Source organism: Telopea speciosissima, chromosome 11 (genome assembly GCF_018873765.1).
Source record: "Telopea speciosissima isolate NSW1024214 ecotype Mountain lineage chromosome 11, Tspe_v1, whole genome shotgun sequence".
Lineage (NCBI taxonomy): Eukaryota > Viridiplantae > Streptophyta > Magnoliopsida > Proteales > Proteaceae > Telopea > Telopea speciosissima.
In genome coordinates, this window is record NC_057926.1 from 54,325,084 (window position 1) to 54,351,018 (window position 25,935).

At 37.2% G+C, this 25,935-nt stretch overlaps 2 protein-coding genes across 4 annotated transcripts; one reads left to right on the top strand and one right to left on the bottom strand.

Moving 5' to 3' along the window:
- Positions 1 to 837: 837 nt before the first annotated feature.
- LOC122646867 lies at positions 838 to 9,874 on the top strand. 3 transcript variants are annotated; one of them, XM_043840491.1, is made up of 10 exons: positions 838 to 932; positions 1,014 to 1,083; positions 1,762 to 1,829; positions 3,135 to 3,196; positions 5,860 to 5,941; positions 6,096 to 6,329; positions 8,822 to 8,950; positions 9,036 to 9,097; positions 9,207 to 9,326; positions 9,497 to 9,874. In XM_043840491.1, the coding sequence occupies exons 1-10, from the start codon at positions 882 to 884 to the stop codon at positions 9,519 to 9,521; spliced, it is 903 nt and encodes a 300-aa protein (XP_043696426.1). In that variant the 5' UTR covers positions 838 to 881; the 3' UTR covers positions 9,522 to 9,874. The 3 variants fall into 3 exon arrangements, with proteins under 3 accessions (XP_043696426.1, XP_043696424.1, XP_043696425.1); XM_043840489.1 differs by having other exon boundaries at positions 9,523 to 9,874; XM_043840490.1 differs by having other exon boundaries at positions 9,532 to 9,874.
- A 1,644-nt stretch (positions 9,875 to 11,518) lies between these two features.
- On the bottom strand, positions 11,519 to 25,522 carry LOC122646649 (golgin candidate 2-like). The gene is made up of 10 exons (XM_043840242.1): positions 25,302 to 25,522; positions 23,893 to 25,050; positions 20,798 to 20,908; positions 20,571 to 20,630; positions 17,286 to 17,343; positions 16,904 to 16,956; positions 16,646 to 16,738; positions 16,141 to 16,266; positions 12,170 to 12,217; positions 11,519 to 12,064 (listed from the first exon to the last, which is right to left on the bottom strand). Exons 1-10 carry the CDS (start codon positions 25,353 to 25,355, stop codon positions 11,690 to 11,692), a joined length of 2,136 nt encoding a protein of 711 aa, XP_043696177.1. The 5' UTR covers positions 25,356 to 25,522; the 3' UTR covers positions 11,519 to 11,689.
- Positions 25,523 to 25,935: the final 413 nt, after the last annotated feature.

Below are 25,935 nucleotides of genomic sequence, written 5' to 3' on the forward strand. Positions count from 1 at the left end.
TTGCGCCTTATCACTTATTTATTTATCTATTTTTTTTTAGGTGAGGGTATAGTGTTGGGGTTTCACATAGTAGGCAAAAAAAAATAGTCTCACATAGAATATGAATGAGGATGTAGGTGGATTAATAGGTAATTGGACACCCTTTCCTTAATTGGTAGCTTTTAAGGATGAGTTCTACCTAAGTCCCAAACAAATGGTATCAGAGCCAATTAGTCGCTTCCAAATTGACCGGAATCTCAACCAATATTTTGAAAGCCCGGTGAAATGTCCTCTTAACTGAACAAGTTAGGCCAAAAGCCCAAAACTGACATAAACCCTATCCTGAAAATTCAAGTGGGGAGGCTTAGGGTGGAAAGAGTTGGGCTCATGACACATGACCTTATCCAGTTCTACATATGAAGTTATGAACCTTTTGGCTTTTGCTTGCTAAATTGAACCATACGTAAAGTCATGCAACATGCCAAGACGGTTCAAATTCAAACTGCAAGTTGTGGAGTGTGGGAACGGAGTATATCCAAACGTGTAATAGTAACAACCATGGAAATTGGAATGAAAAAATGGACCAATCCATCCAAATTGGGCTTTAATTACAGGTTCGCGCGAAGCTTCACAAAAATGGCGTTTCAATCAATCCTTCCCGACCACAGATAATAATAATAAGTCACAGGTTCAAAGCGACGTTTATTCCACACCTACGCGGCTACGCACCAACCCACCTCTTTGGTTTTGAATAAAAAATATAGGGTTTAACTGAAAGTCCCAAATACAACTAATCCAACTGTCTGTTAGATATTTAATAATATAAATGTAAAACTGTGGAGGGTAAACAGAGGGTGATACAGATTCGCAGATGTTTGTGATTCTCTGAAGATTAAACAGTAATGGGAACTGTTCTCGACTCCCATTTCTTCGCCCTCACTGCTGTCATCACTGTAATTCTTTCTGTCTCTCTATCGCATGTTTAATGATGTTTCTGTTCTCAAATTTGAGACTTTTTAGTTTGTATTTTGTAGGTGGGTTATCAATTTTTGTTCTTCATAATTACAGCTCTTCTTAAGTTCGACAAAGTTACTGACTTCGCTGGTATTGTATTCTCAAAATTCTCTGTTGTTCAGAAAGGATTACGGGATATGGTTGTACTAGTTTATTTAATAGCTAACTACTTGAATTGAGACATTATTGTATGTTTTTTTTTTCTTCTGTTATTTATTTCTCTTTCCCCAATCTTGACATAAAATATTTACTGCGTATGACATACTATGAAATCCACCTTCCACTCTTATTTTATTCAAATTCAAAGGATTAAAATGTATTTAGTGATTGTTGCAAGACCAACAAATTGGATTAAACTGTAGTTAGGCTATGTTTGGTTGACAAGAAATGGATAGACAAGAAAAGACGTTCAATTTTTTTTTGAATTTGAGGAGAGATATAGACACATAAATCAATAATTGTGTCATCATGGTTTTTTTTCATCATGACACAATGATTGATTATGTGTCTATCTCTCTCCTCAAATTCAAAAAAATTTCAATTTTTTCTTTTCTTTTCTATCCATTTCTTACCAACCAAGCCTAGCCTAATTAGTGATTCTTGGGAGACCAGGAAATTGGCATATAGAGTTTCTCCTTGTTCTGCTTTATGTTGCTTTATCTTTTTTGGTAATTATAATTTGTATCATCTCTGGTGTTTGTTTTTAATACAACTCTGTGTTGTTGTACAATTCTGTGTCTGAAACATAATTGCTACTACTTTTGGCAGGGAGCACCAACTATATTATACTTGCCATATTGACTTTAGTTTTGAAAGGCACTTGGCATTTTAGACAGGTAGAGCATCTTGCTCCAGTGTGATTAGTTATATACTTGGCCATGGAGTTCTTGTTTACTTGTTTCATATAGCTTCTGTTGTAGTATTTTCATATGCCGCTAATCAAATTATGAAAGAGTATTTTGAACCACTATATACCAACTTCCTAAACAAGTAACTCGTGGAGAATCGACTTTATGATATAATTCATTTTCTTTTCTAAAGAAATTTTCCTTGCTGCTATTCTAATTTTTTGTGGAGTTTAAATGCCATTTGACACTTTGTTGCATAGAATGTGAGGTCTGATTCAATTCAATCAGTTATAGAATATAAAATAATGAAAAGACAATAAGTATAGTCCTGCTCACTAGTTCAAGTTAAACGTCAGAAATCCATTTTATAATGCCTGTCCACTTATTATATTTGTGATGTCTAGGGTGTATTGTATAGTTAAGTTTTAGTGACATTGAAATGATTGTACATTCCCTTCTCAAGAATCAGGAACCACCTCTCATTTGAGGTCAATTCACCTGCTGATTAGAGGAATTTTGAGGGACAAGTCCAACCATTTTAATATCATCAGGTCAACTGAGTTTGATCCGCCAGTTCTATTGAATGTACTTTATCTACCCCTTTGCCAGTTTCCTCTCCAGGCTGATCTTAGAAACTCTGTTCCCTGAGTCAGTCTGGCTTCTGACCTACAAAGTTGAATTATATTACTGGGTAAGAAAATCTGTGGAAATTGTTGATTGATATTAATACTTGGTTTTAGAAGGGATGAGAGTTCCTAGTCTATACTTCTCCTTCATGGGTATGGGTGAATTCCTGGTCTTGTTTGGTTTTTCATGAATATTTCCTACAAAGTTGATAGAAGAACATCACCTGGAAATTGGGGATGACATTTGTGACATATGCATTTCATATATTGAATCATTTGGTAGACGGGGACATTAGAATCTCCACTCATATAGATTTCAATAGATTGTTTTTATGGTTTTTAGCATTGATGAATCCTCAAGGACTTTCAGTTCTCATGAGATAAATGGTAGGGACTAACCTCTTTCTCTCAAGAAAATTTCTTTCTTTTTTTTTTTTTTTTTTTTGGGGGGGGGGGTGGTGTGGGAGGTTGTTTCTTTACTATAGAATGTTATTACTGTTTTTTTTTTTGGTATTTTTTCCTTTTTCTTGTGTTTATTTTGTAAAAATTTTCAGTGAGAGTAGAACTATTTTATGTTGTGTATATCCCATATAACTCACCCTGCTCCAACTTTTATTGGACTTCACTCTTCTTTCAACATATCTGATCTAGTGACTCTATCGCTCAGATAGTCTTGACTTTGCTCGTAGTAATATGGGGTCTTCGTCTAGCACTATTTCTATTAATGAGGTATGGGCATGGGCATCAAAGTACATTTGATTCATGCACATTTTTATATTATTCATATAATCCTTGTTCAATGCTAGAAAATGACTTGGAATATTACTGTACAGCATAACATATTTTTGTTTTAACATGTTTTGTGCTTTGTTTCTCATATCTGATGCTGCTGATAAAATACCCCTATAGCATAGGTAGCTCAGGCTAGAGGACTTGCTCATGTTAACAAGAAAATAAACCAGTTCCCTTACCCTGCCTTAAATCTCGATTGGAAGCAAAACTATATTTATAAGACAAAGTTGCATACAACATTGGACATGCAGCTATTAACCAGAAAGCATATGCAAGAATTTACAAAAATCAATAATCAGTCTTTTCAAAGGATGAAAAATCTTTGAAAAAACTAATCTTTCTGCAGCTATGATCTTTGTGCCTCTGCAGATGCCTTAAAAGGCAGATAACAGTCCATTATAGAACAACTAACATTGCGCATGCATCTTCTTTCCCAGTGACAGTATTACTGTTTTAAAATTACTTTGGTCCCTTTTTTTTCCAAAGATTCCAACAAGGAACAGAAGGACGCATTTTCTAAAGCTTGTTGCTTCTTTGACTAGAAGGCCCTGATTGCCAAGATGTAAAGAGGTAATAGAGTAAGTGTAACCTATGACATACCAATGGCAAATTCAGAAACTCTGCCTAATTTCTGTCATCAATTTTTAAACATATGGATCCCAGATTCTTCCTCTTTTCAGATGAGGAGCGTCAGCTAACGGAAATCTCTATCCTTTAGATAAGGGGCTTCTCATGTTAAAAAGCAGAGCTCTTCAACCCCCTACCCTGCGAAAGACAAACCCCCCCCCTCCCCCCAAAAAAAAAAATTCTTATTGCAGTGAGACTCGACCACCTTTCTAATTGGAGAGTTTTTTAGAAAGGTTTGATTTTAACCAAAAAAAAAAAAAAAAAAAACTGTTATCACTCCAAGTGTGACTCTCTCTCCTTAGCCAGTAAGTCTTTATGCTATGAAGCCACCTAATAATGTTCACACCTTCCATTTCCCAGTAAAGGTTCCTCCAACTGAAGCCAGTTGAGTCCTTGATTCAGCGATCGGTGTTTCTGAGAATTTCTGAGACATTGATGCCATAAGGAACACTTTTGCTCCAAAGATTTGTGGCTTTTTGGAATGTTTCTTACCTCTCATTTTTTAACTAGGCAAAGAAGTTGACTGAGGAGATTGAAGACCCACTTTTTTGTTCTTTTGTCTCAAGAAAAATTGTTGTTGATGCTTGTAATATAACTGAACCTGTCCCCAAACTCTAACTGTTCTTCACGTTAGACATGTGGTTTTGAGGTTTGAGTGGATAATCATAAGAATGGGCATGCTTTTCGTTCCTATTCCTTGTGTCCCAGAGATAAGCCACTCCTTTACAAGCACCACTAGGTACAGATCATAGATCAATTTTATAGCAATTCACTAATTACTGCAGTTAGGACTGATCCTATGCCAACAACTATTATTCCTACCCCTTTCCAATGAGCTGAAATTATAGCTTTAATATTCTGTTGTCTAGTGTATTGAATTGGTTTTACATTTAATATTTTGTAATTAGAAATAGAAAAAATTGAAAATTTATTCTTGCAGTTTCAAAAACAACTTAGCTTATGAATTCAAAAACAAAAAGTTGTAAATTACTATAAAATTGATGTAAAAGGTAATGACTAAAGACTCGAAAGAGTAATAAGTAAAACGACTACAAGAGCAAAGAAGAGATTTGCCTACCTCACATGTACCTGATTGCCTCTTCTGCAAAGAAACTTATAACTATGATACAAGTTGTAATTGTGATAAGAGAATATTAACTCAAAAAATGGAGTTACTTCAGCTAACCATCTTATTTCCTGAAGGAAGTTGTTGCAAAACATGAATCCTTGTAAGCATGATGGAATGACCAATTTTATAGCCCACTTGTTCAATCCTAGAGGATTCTCTTGACCTCTTCTTCTACAAAGAGAAAACAACTCAAGTTGTACTGCCATCAATTAGTTTTCTAGAGAAAGTAATAAGAATAAAAGTTACTTCAGCTAATTCTCTTATACCATACCCCAAGGTAAGTTGTTGCTTGAAAATAATCTTTTCAAAAACAATGGTATGACCAATTTTATATGCAAATTGTGTTTGGAATTTGGGACACCTGTTAGATTCATTTATTTGACAGAGTCAGACGAAGTCATTAGGACGAAGACTTAGGCATACTCTCTCTGGTCTCTTATGATTTCTCATGATCCAGCATGGGGACATCTTATCTGGCATTGGCAAAAGTTATTTAGATTTTCAATAGCCTTGTCCCAAGCCCAATCTGCTTTTGATACATCTCACAAACATTGCATAACCATTCTGGATATCTCCATGTTGTGGCCATCAAGTTTTCTATGTCACGTAATGTTTCCACTGATACTGAGGCATTTTCACATCTCTACAATTGATCAGTTGATGGCTTGATCTGTAAGTGCCTAATCCTATGTGCGAAATATATGTGATTAAGTGTAAATGCTTGTATAATTATGATATCCTACTTCTTCATCTGTGGAAATTTGCAGCATTGCCTCCTACATTAAGTATCGCTTATCTTAATGGAAACATTAGACTGAGAAGGTTGTCTTGTCCTGACATGCAGAATCCTGCAGTGGGGGGAAGATCGTCGTTTTGATGAAATGCGCTCTAAATTGGGGAAATTGGCAGTTTTCTGGACATTCCAGGTTTTTTATTAGTGTACTATTTTTCATTACAGAAATCACTAAGTCTTAACACATCTAAGCGATCAATAGATCTTGCTTATTCTGAATTGCATGAACTACACAATTTAGGAGGTTGTTAGAATTTTCTTCTCAGTGCAATCTTCATTTCTGACAGGCTGTCTGGGTTTGGACTGTAAGCTTACCCGTAACAGTTGTCAATGCGAGTGATAGAAACCCTTCTATTCAAGCTCGAGATATCATTGGGTGGATTATGTGGTCTGTAGGTTTCACAGTTGAAGCTACAGCAGATCAGCAAAAGCTTGTATTCAAGCAGTCTCCAAACAATAGAGGGAAGTGGTGCAATGTTGGGCTTTGGAAATTCTCTCGTCATCCAAACTATTTTGGTGAGGTAATTTCTCCAAAATGAGATGAAATGTGGATCTGGTGATGTCCTCAATCAACTATTAATTCAAGATAAGCAACAGGTGGAGGTCCTACATCTAAAATGATATGTATTCTTATAGATATAGGTTGATACCGAGGTTCGAATTTTGGGTTTAGATCATGATTTCGACCCTGGTCAAAACTGGAATATTTCAAGTTTTGACCGAAACTCTCTGCATTTCAGCTGGCCATTTTGTTTGACCATTTCGGTGGTCAAATGACCATTTTTTGGCCCAAAACTTCAAGGAAACCCTAATTAAGCATATCTAAACATATTGGATTGTTTAGATTTTATAATACACTCAAAATGGTCGTTTCGTTTTGGACCCTAGGTTGGTATTATTTGTCATACCGTGCTGTATACTTTCTTAAATATAGTCTATTCTACACATAATTTAGTATTAGAACACACAAAATTCAATGAAAACAACTAAAATATATATCATTAATAAAAAAAAATCATTTAATATTATATAATGTCAAATTGCTACAATTACAAGTGTTCAAGGTTTACAAGTAGTCAAGTACAATTGTATAACCAAGGTTAAAACACCCCTACAAAACCATTCCTCCCACTCAATGTCAGTAGCACATAGAGTTCCGGGAAGGCTCGAAATTTTTGGGGGAAAGGGAATACATCTAAGTTTGAATTTTGCACAAATCTTGCTCTGCAGCAAATCATTGTTGTAGATGCGTTGTAGTAGTCCTCAACACTATTGTTCCACCAAGAAATGTAGATGATTTGGTCAAAAATACCAAATTTGAGTTTTTTTTTTTTAGTTTTAGTTTTTCCTCTCTAACAAGCAAAACCACTCGAAACCCATGAATTCAATTGGAGCAGTGCTTTTATGTGCACTGTTTTTGTTTCGTTTCAATCCCAAAACCAAGTCGAAATCAAAAGTTCAACCAACATTTCTCAACCCATGATCTATGCACTGTTTTGTGTAGTTTTGACCCCGAAACCAAGTCTAAACCAAAATTCGGCCGAAATTGTGGAACTTTGGTCGAAATTCTGAATACTTAGTGAGTCAGCCTGCATTTTGTTTCGACTCAACCTTTGTCGAAACCAAAATTTCAAACCATGGTTGATAGGGTGCCCATATGCCCAAACAACCACGCTCACACCAAGGGAATCAAATTAGTTTTAGATGAGTTGACTAAACATATACAGCGTGAAGTCTTTTAGGATTAGCCCAGCGAAGACATAATATATAGAGTGTTTTAAAAATACTGATGGAAATAGAGTGGTTCAGATAGAGCTTCGATAATGTGTTGGGGATACCAATCCAGACAAAAAAATGCTGGGGATATGAAGAAGAGGAGACAAAAGAGTTGGGGTTAGGGGGAGGGGTTGCACTCGGATGGAGGCTAGGATAGAAAAATATATCTGATTTCATATTTGTTCTGTTAGCGAGTGTTGAAAGCCAGCTGTGGTCTTATTTGTTCAAAGGAGGCTCTGTAATTTCAGGAGAGAGCTGCTCAAGAAGTTTAATGGAGATTGTTCAGTGTTCAAACATACATAGGTAAATGGATTTTATTTAGCTGGCCATCAGTGAGTACAGCGGGTTTTCAAAACTATACTGAAGTGGTAACAGAAGTGGGAGGTTCAACTGGTTAATTTTGTGCAGAAGGAATAGATTGTCATCTTGTCAGTAAATTGGCACTTGCAAAGGGATGATTTCTGCATATCATTTGCAGATACCCTTTCTTTTGAGCTTGATATCGCAGGCAACCAGGTGTTTGTGCAAGTAGAATGAAGTGAGTGGAGGCTGTCATGGAGTTTATCCCAGAGCTTCAGCTGGTCTGGGGTACAGAAACTGGGTTTGCAGAGAAGGTTCCCCGGTCGGGACCTTCACCACAGAAGGATTCATGGTGTTACCTTCTGCAAGTAGAGAAAGGCAATGAGTGGGAATGGGCTTATTCAAACCTTTCTGAAGATTCCAAATGGCTAGAGCTAATGGTTTTATAAATGAAATGATTTTATATTCCATTTAGAATATCTGAAGCAACTAGTAGCTCTGTAAAACCGCTGAAGACCACCGAACTTGTTAAAGACAAACAACTATTACTTCAGTCATGACCTTCCTTTTGCTTTCTGATGGTTGCAGCCAAAACTGACACTTAAATGCTATGCAGTAGTTAAACTGGTTATGCTGCATTTATTGCCAAATATTGGTTCCAGAACCAACTTTTCTACATCTCACCTCTTGGGACCTGATTACCAGAATCTGGCAGTACAATTTGACACAGTTAAAACACATGCTTTATACAGTTCTGTTGATATGTTAAATAGAGAAGCTGGAAGACTCTAATAAGATGGAGTTGTTTCAGTTTTGACATTGTGGTAATGTTAAATCTGTTTATGTGAATGGTATCCACAGATTTCACATCTTACAGACCCCGTTTTAATCTATATAATGGAAAACAACACATTTTTTTAAGTATTGGTATTTGCAGATTTTACTCTGGTGGGGTATCTTTGTGGCTTCTGCACCAGTATTAGAAGGTGCTGAATGGCTTGTGATCCTAGGACCTATCTTTCTCACTCTGTTGCTTCTTTTTGTCAGTGGCATACCATTACTAGAGGTTTGTTTTTATTTTTCTTCAATACCGCTACACAGCATCTTTTAAAATTTTGCCCATAATGGTTGTCACACATATATTGAAACAGGAGTCAGCAGATAAGAAGTTCGGTAATGTGGCTGAGTACAAGATTTATAAAAGAACAACTAGGTTAATCTCATCTTTCCTTGTTTTCTTTTTTTTGGTAGGATCCTTGTTTGCTTATCATTTAAGTATTTATTGGAGAGTCAAGTACTAATACCAATTTATTATGTTCTAGCCCCCTCATTCTGCTGCCCTCAGTTGTTTATGGGAACTTGCCTGCATGGTTCAAAGCAGCTTTCCTTTTTGAGTTACCTCTCTACAGTCGAAATCTTCCTCAAGATGAAATATCCAACTTGTAAGGGTTGTCTACTATATATGGCCCAAATGCTTAGGCATTTTTTTCCCAAAAAAAGAAAAAAGAAAAAAGAAAAGATAAATATTTAACAGTTATGTAATATATTTGCATTTGCCATTGATTAGCCAACTTATGTATTTTATTTATTGTACAAGTTCATTTCTTTGAAGGCATTCAAATCTTTGCGAGGTATAGAAAAAGTCAGAGAGAAGGCAGCAAGGGACCAAAGATGGGTTAATCACTTGGATGATCTATAATGACTCGTTAATCACTTGATGTCCGTGGATTCTACAATTGTTTCACTCAGCTGCACATCTGTTCTTTTTTGCCTTCTGCACCAAGTGCACATAATCAAGCTCTTGCTTAGCACATGATAACTGTAGAACTGCGACTTAGATGTTCTTCTGTATGTATATTTGTGGATGGATGAGTTTTCATTCTGCTATAGAAAACAGCATTGGGGTTTATTCAGATTTATGTTATCTTGGATTCAGAACTGTTCTCCCAACTTCATGTTTTATGATTAATGCTCCAGTTAATCTGTTTTTTTTTCCTAATTTTGCGGAGAAATTTTTTTTCTTCCTATTTCCTTATTGTATTAAATTGTTCAAAATGAACAACAAACGCAGGCATGTACAATCAAACCTTTGAAAATGATTAGGGTCAACTGTGTCTATTAAATCCTAACAAAACTTGCAACTTGAAAAAATATCACAAATTACCTATTATTTTCACAAGCCACGATTAGAAATTTATTCAAACCACTATTTCTCACTAAGAATTGCAAGCCTCCAAAATTTTTGTTTTATGTTTCTTTGTTTTGGTTTTTTTTTTGGTTTGAATAGCTCTAACTTCTAAAATACCAGAATTAATTTTACCGAAAAAATGCAATATAAAAATGTAGAAAACAACTTCCAAGGAATGGTATTTTGGACAATAGCACACTTGCCTCTCATGGACACCATTCCTATTGTATGGTTAGATTCTTTTCTTTACTCAACCATGGTTAAACATTCTGTTTTGTCACGTATATAATTAAAAAATTCACAAATAACAAAGAAATACAAAGAAATTTTATAGATTAAAATTTAATTCCAAAGACTCTGTTTGGTTGCAAGAGATAAAAAATAATGGAAGTGAAAATTTTCAAACCTAAAAGTTAAACTGTGTAATCATTATTTTACACAATTGTATAAACAAAAGGGATTTGGATGCAAAGTGATTAATTATTTGAGGTAGTGATGTAATTTTTTTTTAATTTAAAATTTTCACTTCCTTTTAATTTTCCTTGCAACCATATGGAGCCAAAATATTTTTATATTAAAATAAATGGAGTTTCCAGCTTACTTTGTGGGGCAGCAAGGGTACCTACCATATCTATGTATTTTTATCTGCTTCATTTTCTACCCGTTCCATTTCCCCAAGTTCCTCTAATAAAGGAGGTAGACCCCACTTAAATAGTGTGTTCGGGTAGGGGTAGGGTGGTTATTTTCTTCCCCCTCTATTAGAGGAACTTGAAGAAATGGATCTGCCCAGGAACTGGAGCGGATAAAGGTCCCAAATCTATCGAGTGGAGGTACCTAGTGGCTACAAGTCTAAGGTGGACTTCAGTCCCTGTCCGTGGTAGCCATGGTTTTAAATCTGTGTTGTAACGGGGTACTAGACGATACACATACAACACACCATTACGGATAACGGATTAGCCAATACTGTCAGAAAGTGTTCTTTTAACCTAAAAATGACATTTTGATCTGGAATCGGACCAATACTCGCCAATTCAACTGATACATATCGATATAGGTCGTGATTAATAATGTTACCGATAGTATGATTTTGATAGCAACCCCATATAGACCATGGATTCAAGAATCAGAATCAGAATCAGAATCAAATAGCTGAATCGGCCAAGGCCAATCTAGATTCCAGCTGATCCAACTTGGCCAATCAATCCCCTTTCAAAAATCTAGGATTTGGGCTTATTTCTTCTGATTCTGTCTGATTCCAAATCCGCTGGACCTATCTGGATCCGAATTCCACTCTTTAAAACCTTGACATAGACTGACTCAGTTAGTCATGTACATGTGCCAGAGCCCGATGTGAGCTTATCAGCCCTCAACTCTCTAGTATTATTCACAATCTTATCATACAAAAGCTGAGGTGGTTCTCTTTTCACTAGAGACAAGCACAAACATACAACAAAACAAGAACGATCAAGTGACCATCCTTCAACCTCCATTAAAGTGCCTCTTCGTATCTTTACAATTTCAATAGTGATCTCTGGCAAGGTTACAATCAGCACAAATTATCGAGCAACTGTTACTCCCCAGAAGCCGTAGTAATGCAAATGAATAACAAGACATGAGTTAGTTGCCCCCAGTATTATTGATGCTCTCCAAGGAGATGACGGCCCCAGATTTGGTGTCATCAGATGGTTGAGAATATGACATGAGAATATATACAACCCAGAAATGAAGGCATACAAGGTAAACTAGAGACCACAATTTTGCTGTTGGATTCCTCCGGATAAATGCAGCTCCTGCAGAAAAGATAGCATCCAACTGTTGAAGCAGTGATCCAAAGTGTTGTCCTCCAGATCGGATTCTGGCCTCAAGGAAAGGCTTTAACCTTGAATTGGAACCATCCCACATCCCTGCTTCCAGATCATCGCTTACTGAGGGGTCTCCCAAATCGGTCAATGGCATTGCTGAATTGTTTTCATCCAGCATTCTTGAAACTGTCTGCACAGTGCAACTGAAATGTTGAATCCTGTGTTTCATGGGGAAGATTTATAATGACAGTAAAAAGTAACTCGTAGCTCGGTAGCTCCTCAACCAACACCTTACCTCTATCCTAAACAACAGTGTCGCCTTCTCTGAGGAGAGGGCCTCAACCTGATTTCAGAGCCACACTTCAAATTATCAGTATCTTTCTGGTATGCTGGTATTTGAACTGAAATATGCAGGATGTCTGGATCAATGGCTAGCATGTTCAATATATGCATGTTTCTTTAAGTAAGATGATCACATTAATCCAACAGATACATGTGATGACAAAATGTGCAAGAATATTCCCCACATACAAGAATATAAGCAAAACAAATAGTAAACTTCAAATGTGTAAGCTACAAAATTAAGTGTTATGATATACAACTAAAATTTGAATGCAGAATCTGCCAATATTAGAGGAAGAGGGTTAAATAATCACAAAATTGGTCTGGTGTCTTGTCTGTTAAACAGAACCAACTTTGAATTGTTTTCTGACTCCCAAGAAATAGTAGACCCATCATATGTTTGGAAAGGGAATGCCTTGAGGACCGCAGGGTTGGACACCTACAGACCCTCATGGAATAAAAAGATACTTGAAAAAAAAAAAGCAATGAAATAAGAGCTACAATGTGGTGCAATTGACTTGGGGGGCCTCTATTAGATAGCTGACCCTGGGGTCCAACAAGCATTAGCTCTTTTGGAAATCCAGCATCAAGGTTTTGAGCATAGTCAGTTTGATTTATGGCATCACATGAGTCATTCCAATTTAGCAGAAAAAAAATAGTGAGGCAGACAATCAGGTTCCAAATCTTACAAATGAGCCTCTATCATTAGACAAGAAATGGCAGACCCTACCTCAGGCTGATGGTTCTAGTGGGAGAGTGAAGGATGCATGAGGTGGAGTGAAAGATTGGATGACACATTTACAGACCACAGGTTAGAATCTTAGAACAATGTTCACCAGAAGAATTCAAGGAAAAGCATTTTGAGAGGCACTTTGATTGCTAAAACATGCAGGAGATTATTCCATTGATTGGGGGGGGGGTGCTTCAACAGGTATTTTGGACTCCATTCTTGATGGAACTTCTAAGCCAGCTTGGAAAGCAGCATAGCATTACTGTTTGCGAAGACGATAGGATCTACAAAGTTTTACATAAGTTGTGCTCCTAGGATCATGCATGGAATGGGTATGGAGTAGTATAATCCAGTTCCTCTGATTGCAATGCAAATGTTTCAACTGTCATCCATTGGGGCATTGTAACTCTTGAGACCTGCAAAAAAGGCTTGAAAAAGTCTTGCAGATTCTGAAATATACGGATTCAGGGGTCTGGAGTGAGCTGAATACGTGCCACTTAAATTTTGGTCACCAACCAAATTAACCATCAGACAGACAAAAACACGTGTTCAGTCTGAAGTACTCAGGCTTGAAGTGTCACAGAGACCAACCCAAACAAATCTGCTATGTTATCAGGTTATCCATGCTGATTATTCCATAAACTAAGAGATGCATGCTCTAGAATGTTGGTTTGTATTTGAAAAATGAACAGCATATTGTATTTAGATTAGCTTATAATCACAAGTAATACATGGCAACAGTAGAAACAACACGATTATATAAGTTAGATTTGAGTAATCAGGTTGAAGTATGGCATGGCCACAGTATAAGAAAATGGTATAGATAGCAAATCTAATTCCTCAAGCTCTAGGATAGAACCTAAGGGATGATCTGATGTAGATCGAAGCATGAAGAAGAGAAGGACCAAAATCAAATTAAAAACAAAGTTACTGTTTATGTGAACAGTACCCACATTAGTTCACGTGAATAGTGAGCCAATATTTGCCTTGTTTGGGAATGATTTTTAGAAGATCTTGTGGGGCCATTGGAGATATCAAGTTAAGTTTGACTGTAACACAAGCAAGAGTTGATTGGAAGGCTTCTAGAAGATCTACCTTCTATTTTTATACTTCTATTTTGAGTCTTCTAGGAGATTTCCTTCTATTTTTCTACTTTCTAAATTTGAGCCTTGCCTTAGGCAGCAAGTATTTAGTTTCCTTTTCAAGTTGTTTCTATTTTTAAAGTTTCCTAAGTTGATGTAACAATTGCTTGCTTAGCAAGCAATTCCCTTTTCTATTCTCAGTACCAAGGATCCATATAATGTAATGGTCTTTAGAGACCCCTCCCTCCAATGATTTAGTTGAATAAAAAAAACTTGATTTTAGCAAATTGACTGTCCTGAGAGAGGCTGAGAAACTGAGAGAGTCTGACTGGTGAGAGACCAGGGCTGAGAGAGCCACCTATCCCCTATCCTTCTTCCGCATCAATTCCTTGTTTTTATTTCACTGTTCTGAGAAATTTTTTTGCAAAACTGAGATCAACCAAGGGCTACTACTACTGCTGAGATTCCCCATCAGTTCAACAGAAGAGTACTCATTCACAGCTACCATTGTTACTGATTAGAGAAGGTTTCAAATCACCTGCGGTTCTGCAGATCTGAGTTTTATTGCAACAATTTCAAGCTCTCTGAACTCCAGATCCATCCATCAGTTGTTGATGATATTTAGAGGCTGAAATTCCCTCATATATCCTTCATTGTTAATTAATCTACCGGAATTGACGTTTGATTTTTTACATGAAGGCCTGAGACTATCAATGCATTGATCCTACTGTAGTGTTGGTTCTTAGTTGAACTGACTTCTACATTATGATCTGCAGAATAGGATCTCCAACTCAGAGAACTAACAGAGAACTAGAACCAAAGATTTCACAATAGAGGTACTATGGGAGAAAATTAATACCTATCAGTGGGCTGGTCTGATGGATGCAAGTCCTTGTTAAGTGGTCCTCTCTGATGGATTTAGATGCTGGTGAAAAATGGTGGAACTGGAAGTCTCAGATCAATTTATAGGTGCGATGGAGAGTCCTAATGCTGTTAGGACTAGTGAACAGCAAGTTGGAAACTTAAGTTTTAGGACCAGAACCAGATATTACTAACAGAATATCAGATGAACTATTGGAGAAGATATGAATTTTCAGTTCAAACAGATTAATAACTAGAGAGATTTTACAAAACTATGCTAACAAGAGAAAAAACTCGGAACAGGGGAACCACAGGTAAATGAAGATGGAAAGGAGTGACATCCACCCGCAAACTGCAATCACCCTTAGAATCCACCAAGCCACCTTAGAATCCACTCAAGCAATCACTGTAAATCTCTCACAGAATAACAGTTGAAACACTGGACCTTATTATCAACACTCGTGGATCTCTAATACTCCTGAATTGACTTGAAACTCCTTGGAATAGAAAAATTGGATATGAAATTGGCACTCCGAATCAAACTAGGACTTTAAATTCCACAGAATTATTTGAAATGTAAAATCCAACCAGCTTTCCTAATAACTCTAGGACTGGACTTACAGCTAAATCCACTGAATTTAGACTAAACTCAACTCATCATACAGTCCTACCTGATTAATTCCATAGAATAATTTGAAATGTAAAATCCAACCAGCTTTCCTAATAAGTAATAACTCTAGGACTGGACTTCAGATAAATCCACTGAATTTAGACTAAACTCAACTCATCATACAGTCCTACCTGATTAATCTCATATTCTTAGCTCGTAAAAATATTCTAGACCCATTGGAACAAAGGACCAATAAATGTGTAACCAATTCAAAGCTTATTCCACTTAAAATAAAACACTTCTTTGATTTTTCTGCATCAGGAATACCTCTGATAGCTTTTCAGAGTATCTACTACGCATGAATGTGTTCAGACTAATGGCAGAAACAGAGGTTGGGACACATCCAGCCACTACTGCAGAAACACATTTAGTCCTCATATTTAAAATTTAACAAATAAAATAATGTGCTGAATAAGATAATGGTTTGGCATCTTTAAGATTGAACTTTAGGTTCAAATAATGTATAGTAAATAAAACCAAAGCTTCCATAATAACATCTGAAATGGGATAACTAAACCATATATTCAAAAGCCATTTTGTTACGAAATAAAGAAAGGAGAACTGATGTTCAGGAGAAAAACCTGAGCTTGTTTCTGAATTAAATGATCAGTCAACTGCCCAAGCCTTCTCTTGAGTTCAATTTCCACTTCAGTGGGATTCTCTATCTCTTTTCGCGTCAGTTCAATGTTTTCTTCTAGTTTCTTTGCCTGTACAGGAAAATAAAATAGTTAGTTTCAGGAGGCAGCATATTGAACAACTTCCTTTTTCCATGTCAATAGCCCTACATATAGGAAGTCTGGGACAAGGTAGGAAATGTATACAGTAGTATGATGGAATGATTGACAAAGAATTCAATAATGAAATGAATTTAATGAGGCATATGTGTAACCTCAGCTATCCCACCAGAAAAGATAGACTAACCCTATAGAAATGATCAATGAAACTTATCCCATCCATTTCATTAGGAATGGAGAAATCCCTGAAAATTCTTGTTATAGGGTCAATGCCAGGAACACCATTAAATATGCTAATCATAACAGTGACATCAACAGAAAATCTTAGTAGCAATGTCGCATTAACACTAACCTTGTCCTGAAGCTGCCCAATTTTATCACACATAAAAGAGTACTCTGCCTCAAGTATCTCCCGTTCAAATTCAATTCCTTTTGAAGCTTCCAACTACCAACCAAAAATATAGAAGAAAGGGGAAGAACAAAAAAGTTGATAAGAAAAGGAAAATTTTCTAAAAGTTAACACTAAAGATAACATATCAGGTAGAAACTTTCATTATATGTAAGAAACAGACACCGATAAACCCAAACAACTACATGAGAGATTACTCACTTGGTTTGATGTTAAACCGCTCTGATGAACCTTGGACATTCTCCTTCTGAGCTCTAAAAACAGGAAAAGGGATTTAAAAGAAGAAGCCAAAATCAAGAATGAATAAATTATTGGGAGAGGTTGGGCATGCCGCCTGCTCCAGGTATATGGGCGGCCTTGACCAATGGGTGGGATGGGATGAAAAGGGTAGGATGGTCCTTTCCATGGGGGGTGGGAGAAAGACAGACACAGGGTGGGCACTCCCATGGCATGCCCACCCTTTTTCCATAAATGATATATCTTCATCTGGTGCATTATTGTTTTTATAGTTACGAAATGCATATTTGACTGGAACATTAGACATACTACTGATCACATCGTCAAAATTTCCAAACTGGAATACCTTCTTGCACCGCTTCTTTCAACTCAATTTCTCGTCGAAGTGCTGCTACACGGTCAACCTTTTAGTCAACAAGGAAGATGCAAATATGTGAGCACAATTAACAGAGGTGATCCAACTATATAAAGTTCTATTCTGGTGGTTGATCAACAGATAAATGTCACGTTTCTATAGTTTAGGCAGTCAAAAAAGCTGGATATGCTGGCAAAAAATAACATTTTATTTTCTCCCAATGATGAAAATTAAACAAGGATTATAGCTTGAAACCCCTCTCCTCCCCCTCCCCCCCTCCCTCCAAAAAAAAAAAACTCTCACATTGGCTAGACAATAGAGGGAAGGGATAAACAACATATAGAAAATATCAAAGAAGGATGAAACTACACAGAGGCACAACTTTGGAGAGGTCAAGAAGCTGCTCAACTTGGGGATTTAAAACCTGATGGGACAAACAAAAACAAAGACCGAACTCGTTAAAGGAGGAAAAGAGTTCCTCTCCCACTAACCCGCCAACAATTTTAAACATTGAATCTTTTTGGCCTTCGTGTTTTTCCCAGTGTGATCATATGAAACTTAGATAGGAAAATATAAGACAGACATTTGGGCCTCAACGCAACGGTAAGGTTGCTACATTGCGACCTGGTGGTCATGGTTCCCTTGGTGGAAGGCCAGTGGAGGATGAGAAGAAATCTGAGAAGGGGATATCAGAGTTGCAGGGGAGAGGAAAAAGATCACACAATCACACACTCTCACAGAGTAAACCCAATAAACTTCTATTCAATTCACTGTGTCCATTGTTGGGTCACATGCAAGTATTTAAAGAGAGAAATAACAAGATTCCTAGTCAGACACTTAGACTACGAAACTGAGAATAACAATTCGCTATTAAAACTCTAACTCCTACATATTCAACCTAAAACAAATAAAAGACTTAAAATAAAAACTACTAAATAAATAAACTAATTACTTCCAACCCTTGTTGGACCAAAATCCCAGGTTGGACTGGTTCTGTCTGGGTTTAGGTCTCCAAAGCCTATCATGCTGGTCCAACCAGTTAAGTGATACTGCATCACCCAGCCTTCTTGTGAGTTTGTGGTAATGTATGATGATCTTATTTCGCTTCTCTCTTAGAATTTTTCTCATAATCAATCAAAAGAGAATGAGAGAGAGAGAGAGAGAGAGAGAGAGAGAGGAACAATAGCTAGCTGGTATACTCAGTAAATTGTGGCCACAGCAGGATATATGCATCCGCCTTGCTGAAAGAGGTGTATAGAACCGACATCAGAATCTCAGCTGAAAAGCCTTTATATTCTAGACAACATGAAAACTAGCAAATAACGTGCTAACCATACACTTATGCTTCTTATAGGCAAAACTCAACTCGCCTTATCCCAACTAAATGGGGTCCGCTACATGGATCCTTCTTCTCCAATCAGCTCCACTCAAAAGCCATACTTGTTAATAGTCCTACTCTATGCATGTCTTTCCTCACTGCTTCTCCTAGAGTCATTTTAGGCCTTTTCTTGGCACTTTTAGTGTTTTTTTTTATCTGAATCAAATCACCCCTCCGCATTGGAGCACTCAAAGGCCTCTGTTGCACATTTTCATGCCAATGACTTTCTCGCAACTTATCATGTATCAAAGCCACTCCTAAATTAGGTCTAATTTGTTCATTCCTTATTTTATCTTTTCAAGTTTTACCACTCATCCATTTCAACATCCTTATTTCAGATACAGTAGGTTTTTTTATATGTTGTTTCTTCACTGCCCAGCATCAGCTCCATACATCATTGTTGGTTGTATACCCATCCTATAAAAGTAAAGGAACATGTCAATCACACAACACTCCAGGCGCATCCCTCCACTTCATTCACCCTTTTCCAATTCTTTGTGCAACACTATTCTCTATTTCTCCTTCTATGTTTAAAGATTGAACCTAGGTATCTAAATTTTCAGTTTGTGACATCTCCCTATCATCAATTTTTCACCACCCAACTTTCAATCCTATTGTTACTAAAATTACACACCATATACTTAGATTTTGTTCTACTTATCTTAAAACTTTTTTATCACAATGTTGATTTCTATAATTCCAACTTTGCATTTATCCTTGTTTTTGCTTCATCTACCAAAACAATTTCATCAGCAAAAAAATACAAGGGATCTAATCTTGAATGTCTTTAGTCAGCTCATCTATGATTGTAGCAAACAAATATGGGCTTAGAGCTGAACCTTGATATAATCCACTTGTGATTGGGAATTCACTACCCTCCCCCCCCCCCACACACACACAGTTCTTACACTACTCCCTATACCATTATACGCTGTCCCTCATAAATCCACACATTTACCCGAAGCTCTTTTCTTCTCTAACACTTGAACTCTCTTGGGACTCTTTCATAAGATTTTTCTAAGTTAATAAAAACCATATGGAGATAAAATAAAACGCGTACCCAGTGCACGAGGCTCCAGTCACGGCGGGGTCTGGGGAGGGTCATAATGTACGCATCCTCACCCCTACTTTCGCATATGGAGATCCTTCTTAAATTTTTTTAAATCTTTCTATTAGTCTCCAAAGAAAATAAATAGCTTTTGTGGTTGATCTCCATGCACAAATCAAACCAATGGTCTTATAAACAGAGTACGTATGAGAACTGTTAAGATATGTGTAATGATTGGGGGTTTGTCCCAACGTGACATAGTTGGTTTATAACTTTAGTTTTCTTTCCTTTACCTTCCTAGTTAGTTTAGTGCTTTATTCCCTAAGTTAGAGTTAGACTAGGATACTAGGATTTCTATTTCCATAATTTATTTTTCTCTTCTTCCATTCTCTCCTCTTTTCTCTCTTTTCTCTCACTACTTGCAGGTACTGGTTATAGATTCTGGGTTTGTCACAAGAACCTCAATACCAAGGAAAATGCATTAACAACCACAATCTAGACCAATGAAAGCAACATATTAAATAGTATTCACGGGGTAGAAATAAGGTCTCAATAAACACAACAAGACCACCAGAAGTTGTGAAATCCCTTAATTGGTTGGAAAACCCTGTAAAGAAAAGCACCCTTACACACAGACAATACGAGAAATATGGAATGCAAAAATCCCACAGAAATAAGAAAAAGAAATGCATGTGAGTTAATTTTGAGGATGGCATCTCCAATTATTTAAGCCAAATTATCTACTGTTACAATTTATACATTCTAAATCACGTAAGAATTGAAGAGGGACAAAGTGCAGCTCAATCTCAATTCGATGATGAAAAAGATTGTAAATAGATGTTCATTGTACCTCCACATCAAGATTTCTTTGTATGGACGCGAGGGATCTTGCAAGGTTGGCATTCGCAGTCTGCAAAGATTTTTACATTTAGTCCAGAAAAAGAACTTACAATATCTGCTTTGCTCAAGCTTCCATGAAAAAGTGCAAGTTCTTGACACCAGAATCAGTAAAAAGACCTATAATAGATCACAGCCTAGGTATAAAGTAAAGGATATAACTCAAAGTGGCTTCATGACCTCAAATTTAACTAATAGTTCAAGGGCTTCCATCCTGGTATTGTTATGTTTTAGCTTCTCCAGATCAACAGCTTCCATTGCATCCATCATACTCATCTGCAGCTCAGATGCCTGGTGCGGAAAGAAAATAAAGTAACTAACACATAATTCTCAAGATTTAAGAAAAGGGTAAAAAAGAAAACTGTAAATAGAAATAGTCAAGTGAGACTAGTGAATTCAGAAACAAAAACACAGAGGAAAAGCCAGTATGTACAAGAAAACGGAAGAGAAAACAAAGTTGGACAGTCACTGAAATATTTCAAGGTATTGAACTCCATTTTAGGAATATAGAAGAAATAGCAAAATCATATCCTATAGCTATGAGTATTCAGCATTAGTGGACAACACCTCCTTTGGTTATGTGGAACTAATCTTGACAAGAGCTCTTCAGAGAACCCGAATCAGCAATTGAAGCCCAGGAGGGCTCTTTAGAGACCATAATGGCATCGTAAGGCTAATTTCTCAGGACCAATAGGTGAGACCGATTCTCTAACAGCAGAACAAAAGACTGTCATAATCGGATTGTCTCTTACTCCTCCCTGGAGGTCCAAGCAGATTCAGGTTGAGGAGGTTCAAGAGTTAGTTATTGGGTGGATGAATGTAAGAGGAAAAGACCCTTCATGGTGTGACAAGTGAAGGCTCATCGATATCAATGAAAAAGCTCATTTGTATCCTGATTTCAGGTTGTATGTGATATACTATTCATTCCTAACACAGTTTTTTTATAAGAATTTTTTTAGAAAATAATCACTTGGTTATCCATCAAAACCAAAGGAAAATTTAATTAGGAGAATAGAGAAGGATAAGAACCGTGGCATTTAATGTACAAACAGATGATAATAATCACCAGATAGTCATTAAAATGCAGCAAATAAACAGTTTTAGGTCCATGAATATACTGCTCTTGGTTGGGAGGGAATCTTATAGGACACTCATATGATCATACTGGAGTTTCATATGGACCTATACACTAAAGTACATAACCTCACAAGAATGAAAAAATTACTTGTCAATATCACGCAAAGTTGCATATATTATATTATTCTCCAACTACCAAAAAATGTCAATCAAATTCCTATTGATCAAAGTAATTGGACATTGTTGTATCGTCATTGGATGGATAGGTTTTCAGTTCCTTTGTAGGGTATAGGCCTATAAATCACTTATTATTTCTTTCCTGCATGCCTTTTCCTCAATTTCTGCACATCCTCTCTGTGTTCCTTGTGTAAGGTGTCAGTGTCAGTGTCATACTGCTGTTAATATGGGCACATTAAGCTGGCACATTAAGCATGTTGCCAGGTACTGGAAATGTATAAATGACTGCAGTAAATAATAGAAAGAGGAAAGATATCAACCCCATGAGGTCAAGGGGTATTATCTGCCAGCAGTTGACAAAGTCATTCAACTTTACTTGATACTTAAGGGTCATCCCTTAAAAGGTGATAAGAGGATTAAGACTGATCAACAAATAATGTGCCACCATCTAATTTAGTATTTGTTAAACAAGTGTAAAGATTCTTCTACATACAAGACTAAGCTTGTCCTAAAAATAAAAATAAACTCAATACAAATCCAACTCAAGTATTTCATAACGACGACTGAAACAACCAGGAAAATCAAATCTCCAAAAATCAGAGAATTTTCAGTATGAAGAAAAAAATATGTGGAAGATTATAAAAATGAATATGTTTGATTTTAATCACAGAACTAGACATAGTTGGTTGCATGAATTGCAGCTGCAGGACTTGGAATAAATTAGCCCAAAGTTAGCGAACAGCTGGAGCAGCAAACCCATTTGAAGAGCAATGGGTCTACAAGTATCATCTTTAGGTAAGCTTTTATTTAGCCATGTATGGCATGTCAAACTACATGAGATCAGTTTAGTTAGTTTCCTAGTTTGGTTTTCTCTGGAGTCACGGTTAATTTTCCATTTTTCTGGAAAGATGGACAGACCTCAGGTTTTATAATGTTGAAGGGTATTTGTGACATTATACAGGTAAATAAATCAGAGAGTAAAGTTCTGTCATTATATCCTTGAAAACCTTTTATTGTTTCAGTTAATGGAGAAAAGCTCCTTTAACTCTTCTTATTACTGCCGTTCAAGTTTTTACTGTTGTTAAATCATATTATTGGTAGTTTTGGTACTGCCTGCACTTTATGTTTGATACCGTTTTAGTTTCTAGTCCTACTCAGCATTCCTTTTTTGCTCAGCTGATTTCTCTCAGATAAACATTTTTCAGGCAGTGGAACATGATGTGAAGAATACCTCAGAGTTTGGTTTCTTACTTACAGGAGGTGGACATGTGAGAACTTCCACAGAATACTGTAGGGAAGGGATAGGAAAAACTGGAAATGCTCATAATATTGCAGACGTGCATGGAGATGATGGTTTTTTGAAAAAACTATAAAAATTGCTGAGACTTCTGGATTGCAGTATGAGTGATATCAGTCCTGTAAACTCCAAAACGAATGCTAAGAAGGGTCATGTAAGGATGCTTCATAGAAGATTGCTTCTTGGTGTTTTTCGCCCTTCTTTCCCTCTACCCGTTGGGGACAGTATCTGGATATTGGTTTTGCCTCATTCTTCCATGGAAGTTCTTATGTTTCATCAGAGAGAGTGCAAGAATTTTGGGCTCAGCTGTGGCTATTACTGGTTGGTTTCACTTGCTGTTATTTGTGCTTTTTGGGGTTTATGCTTAAAGTCTCTCACAAAAAGGCTCCCCCCCCCCCCCTCCCCTCTCCCTCTCCACCTAGGGGGATAGTATTTATGGGTAAGAATTTATTATCTTTATAGATTTAGGAAAGAATAATATTCAGGGAAAGTGTCTATAGATACATGTTTCAGGCAGATATTTACCACAATATTATGAAAGCATGTCTGGAAAATCCAAAATAAATAGCTGAAAAGGAACTTGTCATGTAAGTTCGAGCTTAAGAGACTGATATATTTCAGTAAACCGAGACAACACAAGGTTTATTCTTAACCAGTCATGATGCCAAGAAGGACAGGGAACAAAACATATACAACAACAGTTACAATAAGCACATGGTATGACCTCTTGTGCTTGTTGCCTTGCCCTTTCTTCAAGTATTTTCTCTAAGCTCTGCTTCTCTCCCTCCAATCTGGCAAGAATGTTCTCACGCTCTTTTATGGCCTCAATAGCTTTAGCAGCAGCTCTGTCAGCCATAATTTGTTCCCTCTGCCTTGCCTTTTCTGCTCTTCTCTTGCGCTCATTTTCTGAATCAGAAGTTGAAGCTGAGTCCATGTCTGAATCAGACTCTTCATCACTTGATAATGAGGGAAGTCTCTGAAATTCATGAGTAACAGAACTTCCTAGAGCTGCATTTGACTCATCAATCCTCCTTAAAGCACTCCTGGGTGCATCCTGACCACCATCAGGTTGCCTCTTTGTATCAACTATGCCATCAAGTGTACCTGAGCCTGATACAATTTCTGCTGTATGTTTCCCTACTGCTTGTTGAAAAGCATTATTCCCTACACTAACTTTTTCATTGTGATTTTCAGAATGAGATTGCTTTCCATCCCCGGCAGTTTCCAGGACATCCTTGGAGTCCTCACTTGCATTACCTTTCGGTTCTGACAAAAGATTAGCTCCTGTTTCTCTCCCTTCGCCGTAAGGTTCACCATTTTGTGATTCAGAACTGGATTTTGTTTGCATAGAATCAGACAAACCAGACTCTTCCCCATCACTCCGCCTACCATCTGGGGAAGACACGTCACCCTTTGATCTATACCCTGGCACGATGTCTGACCTCCTCGTAGATTTGGAAACACCGCCAAGACTGTTGTGATTTCTCTTCACTTCAGATGAGAAAGAAGTTGAACCAGAACTCCCCTGCTTTCTTCCGTCCTTCCGTGGTCCAGGAATTGCAGATATCCCATTAGTCCGATTACCGGCAGAGGGTGAAGGGTGCTTGGGAGCACTAAGCAGTTCTGTCCAGTCACTGTCTGTAAGAGTTTGCTTAGGAATCGGAGACGGCTTGAGAGTTTTACCGAATTCCCTGTCCTGGTTTCTATCCGAATTGAAATCTGGGCGTGAATGTCCATAGAAATCATTGTTGTCGGGTGTCTTCTTCTTCAGCTGATCCTTCAGAGGAACAACACCAGCGGCTTTCGCCGGGGTATCATAATTCAATTCATCGGATAGAGGTTTCTCGTTCTTCCCAAGAGAATCCGCCGCTTGCTGATCAATCTGAATCAGCAAGGAAAAAGAATTCAGTTGCACAACATTTGGTGCATAAATTTCACCGATAGAAAAGAACTTCCGTTAAAGAAACAAGTGAAGTAGAAAATTCGATTTCTCAAAACCAATTAAAACCTAATATATAACATTACCAGTTCCACATTCGAGCTAAAACTGAAATGAAAATGGATACCTAGAAGATAAAATCCAAATTCCAACTGATTCAAGCATACAACAGAGAGAGAGAGAGGAATGCTTGCCTGTTGAAGGAAGGTTTCCGCAACTTTGAGTTTGGAGGAGATCCATCCCGCCATGATCGTATGAACAAATCGTTTGGGCAATCATTCGAACTGCTTAATCTTCGATTTGGCAGTCACACATGGCGCATTTTAGAGAAGTTACACTGCAACAGTGATAAGTCGTCGGATCAAGGAAGACGAGAGCGCATAAGCCATGAAAACGAAAAGAATAGAGGTTGAAGTGTCTTTCACCTCAATGTGTTGTTGCAGGTAAAACTGAAACCATAGGAACAACGACCGATGAGGCCATTGCACCTTTGAGGGATACAGACAAGGATTTAGTTCAGGGTACCGATACGATATGTTTCAGTTGTATCAAACTCCATCGGTGCATCGGCCGATCCATATCTGTCAGGTATAGGTAATTAGGTATTGGTCATTTCAGCCGATACAGCTGATCCGATATCTATACCTGAAACCGTGACCGTGAGTACAGAAGAAATAACAGACAGTAAAGGCGTCAAAACCTAGTCCGAATCGAACCAATCCGATATTGGACTGGGGTATGAGGGCACCGGTTGAAAATTGAATTACACCAAACCAACTGAAAATCGAACCGAATAAAACCGATAAAAAGCATTGAATATAAAATTAC